Here is a 13891-nt window from a genome sequence, read left to right as displayed (position 1 = left end):
CAGAGGGAGGACAGAACCATGACCACATTCTTAGTGGCACCGGCCTCCCCAAACAGCAGTGCAAGCCTCCAGAAGTCCTTGTGCTTTTTGAACACAATAGTTAGGACTGAGTTTGGCTCCTGCACAGGTATCTGGGGCTCCTGTCAGCTCCCTTCCCACCCTTGTGCACCCACACAAGCTGCAGACATCTGGCACTCAGTCATTACATAATGAATAACTCGTGCCAGATTTCCCTTCTCCCCCCCCCCCTTCTTTTTCCCCCAAAGCATTCTGGAGCGGCTTGTGTAATTCTCGGATTTATTCATTATTTTGAAGTATTTTGCAATAGGATTTGTGTGCCCATATATGAACCATTCTAGAGTGGTGTAAAGCAGCCGAGGATCTGGCCCATTGTGTCTGAAGCAAGCAAATGCCTCCATGAGCACTGGGGGAATCTAGCAAGTGGCAGCATCCTCTACACCACGGGTTCTCAAACTGGGGGTCATGAGCCCTCAGGGGTTTGCAAAGTTATGAGGTGGGGGGTTGTGAGAAGTCAGCCTCCAGCCACAAACCCTGCTTCGCCTCCAGCATTTGTGATAGTGTTAAGTATAAAAAAGTGTTTTTAATTTTATTAATTTTATTTATTTGCACTCATAGGTTTGCTGTGTGGAAGGGGTCACCAATACAAAAGTTTGAGAACCACTGCTCTGCACCCTTTGACAGGTCCCACCCATCCTGCATCATATGATGTTCCTCTCACCACTGCCAGTGCCAGATTTCCTCAGGCCTTGCACTGTGGGGTGGAATTTTCTAAAGGGTTTAGCATTGCCCTAACTGTGCTCCCATTGAAGTCAATGGGAACGGAGTATGATGTTCTAAAGTGCAATCCAGACTGGTGAGGGGCTGTGTCACTCCTGTCCTGCAACCTATGGTGCCTCACCTTGCTTCACAGCTGTAGTTCCCACTCTAGGCTCGTTGAAAACAGCCAAACAGCATGCAGTTCGCACCTAAGCATCTGTGTATAGCCACAGGTTTGGTCCAGCAACTCTGACCCTACCAGCCTGTCAGCAAACACCAGCCACACTCTGGCTTCCAGCAGCCTTGGTTACTACCTGCACACTCCCCCAACACACTCCCAGTCCCAGATTTTCCCCCCAAAAAACATGTCTTGGACAGTCCAGATCTATTAGGTCTGTTGCTCCTCTAAAGGGATCAATATACAACAGTCTGCTACCTTAAATGGAGTTACTTTCAAACAATTCACAATACTGTATTAGTTTAAATTAAAGAATAAAACAAATTTATTTAACTACAAAGAGAGATTTTAGGTGCTTACAGGTATAAGGCTTTAAAGTCAGAAATGGTTCCAAGAGAAATAAAGATAAAACACTTTCTAAACTTTAAAAAACTAGACTTGGTTCACGGTGAAATTCTTACCACAGATTCCCGGTAACATTGCTGACCACATTTCAGATCCGGATCTGTTCCCAAAGTCCAGAGGCTGTTTTATTTGTTGTCTTAGGTGGAAAAGAGAGAGATGGACAGGAACACATAACTCCGCGTGTTTTCCCCCCTCACTTTTACAGTTGTCACCTTTTGAAATGCATTTTCCTGAGGGTTACCCCTAGTTAAAGTTCATTCAAACAGTAAAGAAGGCAGCATGGTGTCTGGTAGTGAAAGAGTTTTTCTTCTCACCTCTGTTTTCTGAAATGCAGATTTCCCTTGTCTCCTCTCTTCCCCTCTCGCTGTCTGAGGACCCTGTTTACAACTTACATTTAAACTGAGGAAAACACACATTCCTTTGTTTAGGCAGACCTGTTTTAACAACTTTTTCCTAGGCAGGGCTGCATGTTTTTGAACATGTGCTAATAACATCACATAGGGGGACTTCATAACTAAATGGTGCTGCATACATTTCATCATGATATTATTGACCAGCTAGTTAGTTTTCAAATGATACCTCACAAGGCATATTTTGTACAAAGGTTATGCCCATGGCACATAGAGTGTGAATATAGGGGTATTTTTGGTCACACACAGCTAACCCAATACCAAACTATATTGAAAATCCCATCCCCACATCACAAAGACAGAGATTACACCTGCCGAGCAGATCTGAAAGAGGGTGAAGGGGTGGTTCCTTGCATCCTCCCTTTCCCTCTAGCCCTGTCACTGCAAAGAGCTAGGCCCAATCTTGCCCTCAGACTCCTTAATCCTTGGGTCCTAGAGTACTAGCAAGTAGCAGACTGGAACTTGCTCTCCCTCCATCTCTCTTTTTACATGTACACAACAGTCACAGCTATGAATAGACAGTTACCTTGTAATGAACTGGTACCACTGTATGCAAAGGTTTTTGGAATTTCTATGCAAGACTCAATGCATATAGAATTAACAAGTGCCTTGGAGACAGTCCTAAAATGAGATGCCACATCTGAAGAGTTGTCTTTATAAGGGGATTTTGAATACAAAATACCAGGGTTTATGCCTTGTGCTCACATTAATTCATACCGAATTTAGTAAGCGTACTAAAGAGGTTATTTTTCATCCTGTACTAAGACAGGAACTTTGCCAGATTTACAGACTTGCAGTCGAGGCTGCCCCTTTGGCTGGCTGATAGATATCTATTACATGTAAATCAGTTGAGGAAGATATCCCCTTCTGGTTGCTGCTGGATGTGAGTAGAGCTGGGGGTCATAGGAGATCTGGGGTCTGCACCTTTTGGATAAACAAACAGGCTTGAGTAAAATAAGAACCAGGCCAAATTTTGCCCAAAGCCTAAACTGACACCTCCAATATATATATAGATAGATAGATTAGATTAGATTTTGGGATTCCACTTCCAGTAACATAAATTCAATCAATCTAATGTTACTGGAAGTGGAATCCCAAAATCTATATATAGTGTGGGAGGGTCAATGTAGGTTTTAAAGTTTGGGGCAGGGCCGCCAGAATCGGGGACCAAGGGGCCATACCTCCCCTTTTTACTGGCCACAAGGGCGAGCGAGCGGGGGCGAAAGGAGCAGGGAGTGTGGGGTCTTAAGGAGAAAGGGTGGCGTGGGGGGCGGGGCAGGGCCATGGTTTGAGCACTTGTGGCCCTCCCACTTTTAGGGGCCTTCTGCTGCTCCTGATTTGGGTGGTTCTTCGTTTACCTAAGCCCATTTACTACCAGAAGTGGAATCACCATATCTCATGAAGAAGGCAGTTCTCATTGTTATATCCATTCCGCTTGAAACCAGGAAGTACCAAGGGCATCACGAGAGAGCCTAGACGATGGGAGGTTTTCGGATAAGCTTTGGATACATACTGTTCATACTTCTGAATTTTCATCCAAACGATGGGCTGGAAGTCTCCATTCCTCCTGCAGGAAAAAATCTAAGGGGGGGTGGGGGAAGGAACTGCACTGGGAATCCCACAAAGTTCTCTCCTTGAGGAGTCTCATCCATACCTTAACTGACTAATTTTCTAGGCTCGTACAGAGCCTGGATAAAAAATCCTGCATATACCATGGATTCCTAGGGCTCTGCAGGGAACAAATGCATGTGTCCTGAAGCCCTACAAGCTTATTGCTGGGCCTTGCTGTTGCAAGAGCAGTCTAAACTCCATTAGCCAGCACACAACTGAATGAACGCCAATGCACTGGGCTCCAGCTTAGCGGCTTATCACTAAGAGCCCAATCTGGCACTATCATTGATGAGTACTCACTGTTCTCACACAAGCAGCTTCACTGAAGTCTGAGACTATTCGTCCAGGTAAGGTACCATTCAGTAAAAATGATGTAAATGGGCCCTAAGGTAGAGCATCACAAGGAGGTCTATGGTACCAAAATACCAGTGCTGGTGATATATCACAATGGCTGGGACTTTCTACTGAAAATAACTAGCACAGTAATACTTCCAAATAGTATACTACAGTCAGAATGACAGCTGCCATGATATGCCACTCCTGCGAAAGATGCTATTGATCCTTCTGCTGGTAAAAGCATTTGCGTTCTCTCTCTCTCTCTCTCAAACACATAGACACACAGCAGATGAGCTGTCAAATCTTCCACAGATGGTTTCCCCATTGGGGTTTGCATTGCCATTTAGAAGCTCCTGTTTCACAGCCTCCTCTCTGTGTATGGATGCCTGTTTTCCGTAATTAAGTTCTGTTCCTGCCCTGTTTTTGCAAACCCTTTTCACTCCGATGCTCACAGTCGACGATCTCCCAAAATTGCTATGATATTTAACAGCATCCAAAAAAGAAAAAGGAAAAAAGGCAGGTAGGTGATTGGGACACTTAAAGGAGACATTGCTCCTAAGCCCTGGTCTACACTTTAGGACTTTAGGTCGAATTTAGCAGCTTTAAATCGATGTAAACCTGCACCTGTCCACACGATGAAGCCCTTTATTTCGACTTAAAGGGCTCTTAAAATCTATTTCCTTACTGCACCCCTGACAAGTGGATTAGCGCTTAAATCGGCCTTGCCGGGTCGAATTTGGGGTACTGTGGATGCAGTTCGACGGTATTGGCCTCCGGGAGCTATCCCAGAGTGCTCCATTGTGACCGCTCTGGACAGCACTCTCAACTCAGATGCACGATTGTTTGACGTTGCTCTGACGCAGGGAGGGGCAACTGATGACACGGCTTACAGGGTTGGCTTACAGGGAGCTAAAATCAACAAAGGGGGTGGCTTTACATCAAGGAGTATTTCAGGCAGGACTTCACAGAGGGTTCCAATAAGAAATGGTGCACCTAAGTTATTGTTCTTATTGGAACAAGGAGGTTAGTCTGGCCTCTGATTGATACATGGCTAGATTTACCTCGCTGCACCTTCTCTGTGAGTGACTGCAGTGTGACCTAGAGGAATGAGTCCCCTAGACGGGGGACGGGGAGGGGTTTGCAAATGAGTACAAAACAAATCTGGTCTATTTCTTGTTTTGATCCACTCCATCTATCTTTTACATCTTTGGCTAGCAGCAGACGGTGCAGAAGGACTGCATGCCATCCACACCTCATGGCTGCCCGGCAGAAGATGATGCAATAGGACTGCTAGCAATCCGTATCGCCTGCCTGCTCACCATAAGATGGTTCAATAGGACTGACTGCAGGACTAAAGAGAATGACTTGATCAAGTCACTCCAAATTTAGTCCCTGCGCCCATGTCTGCCCAGGCGCTCCTGATCGACCTCACACAGGCGACCAGGAGCACCTCGGACATGACGATGACGGCTACCAGTCCTATTGCACCGTCTGCTGCCACAAGGCAAGGGGTTGCTGCTGCTGTGTAGCAATGCAGTACCACATCTGCCAGCACCCAGGAGACATACGGTGACAGTGAGCTGAGCGGGCTCCATGCTTGCCGTGGTATGGCGTCTGCACAGGTAACTCAGGAAAAAAGGCGCAAAACAATTGTCTGCCCTTGCTTTCACGGAGGGAGGGAGGGAACGGGGGCCTGACGATATGTACCCAGAATCACTCGCGACAATGTTTTAGCCCCATCAGGCATTGGGATCTCAACCCAGAATTCTAATGGGCAGCGGAGACTGCGGGAACTGTGGGACAGCTACCCACAGTGCAACGCTCCGGAAGTCGATGCTAGCTTCGGTACTGTGGAAGCACTCCACCGAGTTAATGCACTTAATGCACTTAGAGCATTTTCTGTGGGGACACACACACTCGAATATATAAAACCGATTTCTAAAAAACCGACTTCTATAAATTCGACCTAATTTCATAGTGTAGACATACCCTAAGTGTGCATTTATATTCCCAAATATATGTTTGGGGATTGGAGATGTGGGGGAAGAGAGAAGCTGGGGAAGGGCTTATTAGTAATTAACTGTATTGATCTTTCCCCAAAATTGTTTTTAATCTGCTTTTCGTTTGTTGTTTCAGCTGGTAGGGAGATATACAAAAGTAAGGTCTCACAGCATGATTATAATTAAGATTCAAAAAGCCCAATAAGAAAAGGAGTAATTGTGGCACTTTAGAGACTAACCAATTTATTTGAGCATAAGCTTTCGTGAGCTACTATAAACTGGTTAGTCTCTAAGGTGCCACAAGTACTCCTTTTCTTTTTTCTTTTTACGAATACAGACTAACACGGCTGTTACTCTTAACCCAGTTAATAATTTGGCAACACCTCCCAGTGCTCTAGCACCCAAGTGGTCAGGATTTGAGTAATGTTATACAAATGATGAAAGCAGCCCTGCAATAACAAATGGCTCTGGGACCTAATTCTCATTGACTGTAATGCAAGCAGGAGCTGTTTCTCAGAGCAAGAACTGGAAAACATTCATCGATATGACAGGCTTTGGTTCCAGTGCCAGAGGATTATTAACCAACCTGGCTCTCTTCTTTGCATTATGATATAATAGGTGGACAATGGTCTTTTCAACTGTGGGATGAAGTATATATAAATGGATAGTTAGCTGTATTTATTGAAAAGTGTTCCTGGTGTCAGATGGTTTCTCAGGGGTGAATGGCATCCCAATGCTAATCACTACAGCTCTTTGTGGGGTGCTGTGTGAAATCACTGTGTATGCAGTGGTAACATCTCTCCAAGCCATTTTTAGACCCAGATGATTTATTTACTACCTACAAATATGCAGGGTCAGAATTATTCTAGGTAAATGTTTCAGAGTGGACCCTTCTCTCAGTGGTTAAAGCTTGTTTACTACTTTCTTCAAAGCAGACAATGTAACACAGGGCTTGATGTTACTCAGTATAAAAGATGATGAGCTGCAGGGGTGGTGATAAATATTTCAATCACTTACCAAAAGCAAACCTCTGAGATGTCTCCTCATTAAATCAGATGAAGCCACCTTAGAAACGTGGGTCTGTAAAAGGAACCAATATAGCATGAGTGTCTTCTTTCTTATTCTATAAGGTTTCCTTTTCAAAGGATGCTACTAAAGGGCACTGAAAGCATGAGGCATCTGTGTGATCAGGAAGGGGTGCTACATGCCCCTAGGGTCACAAATAGTGGTGTGAGGTTATGTAGTAGAGGTGATGAAGGTCAAATGGAGGTGAACTCCTCTCCTTAGTGATTTAGGGCTGTCTTGTGCTTTTAGGCATAGCCCTGAGCAGGGGACAGGTGTGTAAACTTTACCTCCCGAGAAGTTAACCCTGGGTGACTTCATAGTTTATGGACACCTCTCATAGAAACAGTTCCCTCCCATCTTCCCCCTTGTCTCTGGGGCAGAGGGAGGACTGCTCATTCCTTATCCCTCCCTGCCTATGGGGTGAGGGGGCAATGAGGAAAGTTAGCAGGCATATATCCTGTGCACCCAGACCCAAGAGTCAGATAGCTCATGCAGGGACCTGGGGGTGTTTTTACTTCCCTGCAGAGGCATGTGATTCCAGGCACGATCTAGCCCTCTGAATCGATTTCTAAGTGTTTTGTTTGTTCTTTGAATTAATGCTCCTAGCAGATCAAGATGGCAAGATATGTTTGCACATGAGATTTGAGAAACAGATGGAAGCGATGAGGCAGGGAGATACAAGAAGGATGTTAGGGACAACAGAAGATGCAGGGGAGCACGTACTGACATCAACAGACTGAAGGGATAGAAAGGAAGATGGTTCTAGAATATGAATGGGAAAAGAGGGCAGGGGACAGGAGATGAGAGAAAGAGATTAAATCTACGCTGGAAGTCGGAATGAGTCCATGTGTTTTAGAACAGAAATCACAGTTCTAGCTACTGTATAATTTAGATACTCTAATAGCACTTTAAATTTCAAGGCACAGATGTCTCAGATCCTGTTTTTACTTACATTGTAACCTTTGACCATGTTAATTACCAGGGCTCAGATTTCCCCAACAAGTTCTGCATGTGGAGTGGAATCTATCCATGCGGTTCTCTCATTTCCTGCATGGAAGGGCACTCATCTGCCTCCACAGCACCGCTGCCCTTCTTCAAGTCCCCACAAAGACCTTTCTGTGGGTCTAGAATTTGCACGGGGAAGGGGGTGGAGACTGGCTGGCCAAGGGGGAGTGGGCAGGTCAGGGAGGATGCGCATCATTCCATTCAGACCCAGTGGGCAATCCCAACCTGAGAGGGTCTGAACTGCAAGGAAGTCAGAGTAATGGGAAGTTTGCCAGGGGCCAGAGCAGCACAGATGTCCTACAGATGCCTGGGGATCTGCTACGCTGGGCTCTGCAGCTTTTTCCATGGGGGTGACCTCCTGGTGAGATGGCATGGTGAAGCTGAACTGAATTTCCATGCAGTGAGTTTTCCAGGAGACTTCCTCTCCCTGAGCTGCCTCCAGTGGGTTTAGCCATGGGAGGGGATGAACTGGCTAGACAATTACACTTTAATTATCATGTAACTGAAGGGAAAATATGTGGCTATTTTTATCCTCTAAATGGGAAATTTTGACCCTAAGTTTAACTCCACATTACTGTGCAGGGGTGTGTAATTACTCACGGGCACCTTCTGCCCTCAGAGAAGTATGCATAATTCCCACTGAAGTCACGCTGATTTTAAGTAAGAGCACTGCCCAACGATAGGCTATGTCCTCATCCAGCTACCTAATATTTAACTGTAAACCCTGTTATGTTACCATATAGCTAAAGAGCAGTGAGTTATCAAAACTCATGAGCAGACAAACCATTATGTCTGTAAATATGAATGGTCATTTTGGATAATAACTTCTATTCTACTCCAATTCAAAATGCCATCATCATAATCTGGAAAAAAAACAAGTGTCTTATAGGGGGAGAAATTGTTGCTCTAACCACAGAATTAGCACCTGTTGTTGGGAAGAGTGGATGCCTCAAAGATAGGAATAGCCATACTGGGTCAAATTAATGGTCCATCTAGCCCAGTAGTCTGTCTTCTGATAGTTACATTGTCAGATGATTAAGAGGCAATGAACAGAACAGGGCAGTTTCGAGTGATCCATCCCCTGTTGTCCAGTCCTAGCTTCTCCCACATGACTGGGAGAAGTTGCACTTGAGCTGATTCTTTGGGGAAGATATTAGCCAAAAAGCATGAGTGAAAAAGCTGCTGACTCAACTGTAATTCTTCCTTTCTTGCAGGTACTGCTGCGTGATTTACCATGGAAAAATTGCTCTGCAGCATCCTGGTGTTTGGAATGGCAGTTGCGGTCAATGCTTGTCCCAAATACTGTGTGTGTCAGAACCTGTCGGAGTCACTGGGGACTCTGTGTCCCTCCAAGGGCCTCCTTTTTGTACCATTAGACATAGACCGAAGGACTGTTGAACTCCGACTCGGGGGTAACTTCATTGTTAACATCAACCGACAGGACTTTGCCAACATGTCTGGCCTTGTTGACCTCACTTTGTCCAGGAATACCATCAGTTACATTCAGCCCTACTCCTTCGCTGATCTAGAAAGCCTTCGGTCTTTGCATTTGGACAGCAATAGGCTGCCCAACATTGGAGAGGATATTTTGAGAGGCTTAATTAACCTTCAGCACTTGATAATAAATAACAACCAGCTGAGCAGCATCTCGGACGAAGCCTTTGAGGATTTTCTGGTGACGTTGGAAGATTTGGATCTTTCCTACAATAACCTCCAAGGCATCCCCTGGGAATCTATAAGGAAGATGGTAAACCTGCACCAGATTAGCTTAGATCATAACCTGATAGATTATATTACAGAGGGGACGTTTGCAGATCTTCAGAAATTGGCCAGATTGGATCTAACCTCTAACAGACTTCAAAAGCTCCCCCCAGATCCCATATTTGCCAGGTCCCAAATATCTCCATTAGAAGCAACTCCATTTTCTCCACCTCTGTCTCTTAGCTTTGGAGGCAACCCCCTGCATTGTAACTGTGAGCTGTTGTGGTTAAGGCGGCTTGACAGAGATGATGATATGGAAACTTGTGCTTCCCCTCCAAATCTAAAGGGAAGATACTTTTGGCATGTACGGGAAGAGGAATTTGTTTGTGAGCCACCTCTCATTACCCAGCATACTCACAAGTTACTGGTTTTAGAAGGGCAAACTGCCACATTAAAGTGTAAAGCCATTGGGGACCCATCCCCAGTCATTCACTGGGTGGCTCCAGATGACCGACTCATTGGGAATTCTTCGAGGACAGCAGTCTACGATAATGGTACTTTAGATATCGTTATCACTACATCCAAGGATTATGGAACTTTCACGTGCATCGCAGCCAATGCTGCTGGAGAATCAACCGCGACCATTGAGCTCTCAATTGTGCAGCTTCCACACCTCAGCAACAGTACAGGCCGAGCTGCCCCACCCAAATCCAGGCTTTCTGACATCACTAGCTCCAGCAAGTCCAATCGAGGGGAGACGAAAGGTCCACCAGAAAGGGCTGTCTTGGTGTCAGAGGTGACAACTACCTCAGCTTTGGTCAAGTGGATGGTGAGCAAGTCAGCCCCCAGGGTTAAAATGTATCAGCTGCAATATAACTGCTCGGATGATGAAGTTCTAATTTACAGGTAAATGTGACTGCCAGTTTTTCCTTTGAAAATTAAGATGATGGACATGTGCGGGGAAGGGGATTGGGTTAATAATGGATGATGTAGCCTGTCATTGTTATGTCACTGATTTGAATCTGACCCAAGATGGCGGTGACAAAAATTCCTTACTATTTGATAGGTCTGTCTGTCTAACCTATCTACCTGTATACAGTACTGATCACTATAGTATCTAGGCTCTGACTGGACCATTTCATAGTTAATTGGCATCCATGTTGGGGGAAAAAATCACCATTGCAGTTGGCACCCTTGTTGGTACTCTTGGAAAAGAAGGCAAAAATTACTTTGCTTGGAGATTAAATTCCTTTCCCACATGGAGAGGTGCCCACCTGCCACTCCACCACCCTTAACCAGAATCAGGGTTGAAGCATACTGGTATGGAGGGGAAACGGTGTGGATGAAAGCTTGTCCTGTCTATCTGCGGCCCATGTTCTACCTATTCCAAGGAATAGGAGAAAACCTCAAGGGATATCAGTTTGGCACTTTAAACCATATTGGGGCTTTATTCTCCTCTCACTTACACCAATTTTACACTCCTGTCACTGATGTCACTACAGCTTTTTGTGATTTACACCAATGTTCATGGAAAGAAGAACCAGACCCATACCTGCAAATATGCAGGGCCTGATAAACCAACAGTGCTACTCCAGCTTTACACCAGTTTTGATTTCAGTGGCATTCCATAGGTATAAAACAGGAATAAATGGGCGGGGGGGGGAAGCAAGCACATGAAAAGGAAAGATGCTGTAAATTTTAGGTGTTAAAAAAGTAGTAGGAAATGCCTTAACAAAATAGGAAAATAATAGTGTATTATTGTGTGTAAGATTGATGTAGTGTGTTTAGGCTAGTGATGAAAACAAATAATCCTTAGAAAGCATTCCTTTCTGCCTTGTGGCTGCAAAGACCACAATAGCAGGTGTACTGGGCTAAATTGTACCTAATGGGAAACCCTTATCAAAACACAGGGGTTATGGTGAGGGTTGTGAATATTATGTTGGGGCACTCATAAAGTCACAGGAGGCACTCCCCAGAAGCAAAGGGCCTTTGCTTTTAGGCTGAATCCTTACCTGCCTGCTGATAGCTACCATAATATCTGGTGAGTGCTACTTGGCCTTTTCACTCTGTTCATGCACACATCCCTCTTGCATTCATCTTTGATTTCAAGTGGCAAATGCCAATAGAAATAGAATTTTAAATTAACCCATGCAAGTACTTGAGCCAGATGTTCTTATGTGCTCAGCCAATCAAGGAACAGAAACATTACCATGTGATGTATCTGGCTGCTCACAACTGAGTGACACAGCTCAAAATGTGAATACTGGAAATCAAATCCATAGAGTAAAAAATGTGAAAAAATTCAAATACTGAATAAATCTGAGGAAATCACAATCTGCTCATATATTTTCTCCAAACAAAAATATGTTAAATTAATCAGATGAAGTACTAGATGGACATTATTTGCTTTGTTCTGGCTAATGTACTGTAGAACTCGTGTTCACCTTGGGTTTCACCACCAGGTGCAACTGCGTAGAGTGAAAGGGGAATAATAAACTAAGTAGTGGTAGAATATTAGGTAGAGAAGAGATCAACATATAATAGTCCTCAGGGAAAATTGGGACTAACTCTAGAGGTAAGGCCTAGTGGTGGTTAAGATCTTGATCTCCCTGGAGGTCTGAGGCAGCAGCTGTGAAAACAGTACAAACAGGTGGGCATTGTGCATGAAGATCATCTTTTAATGCAAGAGCTAGCTATGTAGACTGTCCGATGATGATTATGAAGAAAAGGCTGTCCAGAAAAAATAAAAATGATGCAGGAAATACCATCTAGTGGCTAGAGGGGAGGGGACTGGGTGATGTGGTAAGAATAGAAGGAGTGGAAGATGTCAGCAATGGCCCCTTCAGCATGGTCTGAAGGAATGAGCAGAGGCCTAGAAGTCAGAGAGTCCAGAATTCTAATAATGGCTCTGCTGCCAACTTGGTGAGTGGCTTTGGACAAGTCACTTTGCCGCTCTGTGCCTCAGTTTCCCCATCTGGAAAATGGAGACAATGATCTTTGCTTTCTATCCGGCAAAGACACTGTGAGACCGAATTAATTGTACCTAGCGCTTTTCGTCCATAGATTTCTAAGTGTTTAATAAAGAAAGGTAAGTGTCATTATCCACTCTTTAGAGATAGGAGAACTGAGGCATAGCAAGCTGAGGTGACTTGCTTGAGGTCATACAGGAGGTCAGTGCTAGAGATAGGAACCAAATGCAGGCCTCCTGAGCTTCAGTTCAGTAACCTATCCATTGGCCCATTCTGCTTCTCACAGTTAATTTGCTAATGTTAGTTAGCTCTTCTTTAATGGGTACTCATATGGGCGTAGTCATGAGCTTAGAAAACAGAATTTTTGTACAGTACTTGGACGATATAAAGTGCTGTGTAAATGCTAAACAATATTTCAGTGTTTAAATAACACAGCAATAGGCACTTTATAGTCACCTAAGATATATAGACAGGGCTGAGATACATTGGCAGGGCTCTGAAAGGAGGACGCTTGCCCGGCTGCTGTGAATGCTATATGCATTGAGGACAAGTTTGCTGTGTTGTTCACTCAGCCCTTTTCATGAACATTAAATTCATTTTCAAACAGAAAGGGTGAGGGACTGCACCCTTCTATTGTCAGGGAAAACTATTGATTGATCTCAATGACAATTGCATACAACACTGATTACGATATGCCTTTCATCTGGCCTGTAGGTCTCCGCTGTCTTCTCAGGGTTGTTCTGCACACGTTGCAGGCTGTGCAAATGGGATATCAGGGCTCCAATGACCTCATGAAAATTAAAAGACGTGGGAAATAATGAGAAATGTTTCCCATCAACTCTTCTGACTGAATGGAGCAAAAGGTTATCAAAATCCGAATCTCCGCTCTAGATTCATTAGTGCTGGCATTATTAGGATTAATGGAAGTGGCAGCCCAGTAATCTGAGCGTGCCCCTGTAATTTCTGCGCAGGGCCTGATTCTGCTCCCATTGAAATCAACAGCAAAAATCCTATTGATTTCAGTGGAAGCAGGATCAGGCCCCTGATGCACAGCTGCAGTGAACCTAAGTCTAGGTCAACAGTACATTAGCTGTGTTCTGATGCCTTGGAGTAATAAGGACAAGGTTGAGAGAATGGACTGGCATCTGTGTAAGGGTATATAGGCACAGGTGACTTGATCAGTCTTAATTTGCAATGATAATCGTGGGCATTACCTCTGGCATTTAAAGAGCGACCTGCCTTCCCTCATGTAAGATACCACATGCCACTCTTTTTGCATCACTGTGATCATTGTGCCAAATCTCCTTTGTGTCAAAGGCGTTTGTAAATAACTGTTGACACCAAAAAGTCTCCTCTTTGGCTTTGCACTCAGCTACCTGCCACCTTGCAAGTGCGGTAGTATTTAAAAAGATCCTGACACACGGGTTGTTTGTT

General features: G+C 44.5%; 1 protein-coding gene across 1 annotated transcript in view; it reads left to right on the top strand.

Moving 5' to 3' along the window:
• The window catches only part of LRFN2 (leucine rich repeat and fibronectin type III domain containing 2), a 222344-nt gene that overhangs the window by 148207 nt on the left and 60246 nt on the right, over nucleotides 1-13891 (top strand). The window contains exon 2 of the mRNA XM_074949121.1: nucleotides 9002-10394. Coding sequence (XP_074805222.1) covers nucleotides 9022-10394 — 1373 coding nt within the window. The 5' untranslated portion in view covers nucleotides 9002-9021. The remainder of the gene's footprint in view (nucleotides 1-9001; nucleotides 10395-13891) is intronic.

Source organism: Natator depressus, chromosome 3 (assembly GCF_965152275.1).
Source record: "Natator depressus isolate rNatDep1 chromosome 3, rNatDep2.hap1, whole genome shotgun sequence".
NCBI lineage: Eukaryota > Metazoa > Chordata > Testudines > Cheloniidae > Natator > Natator depressus.
Note: the sequence above shows the minus strand (reverse complement) of the source record. Positions and strands in the feature narration are given on the sequence as shown.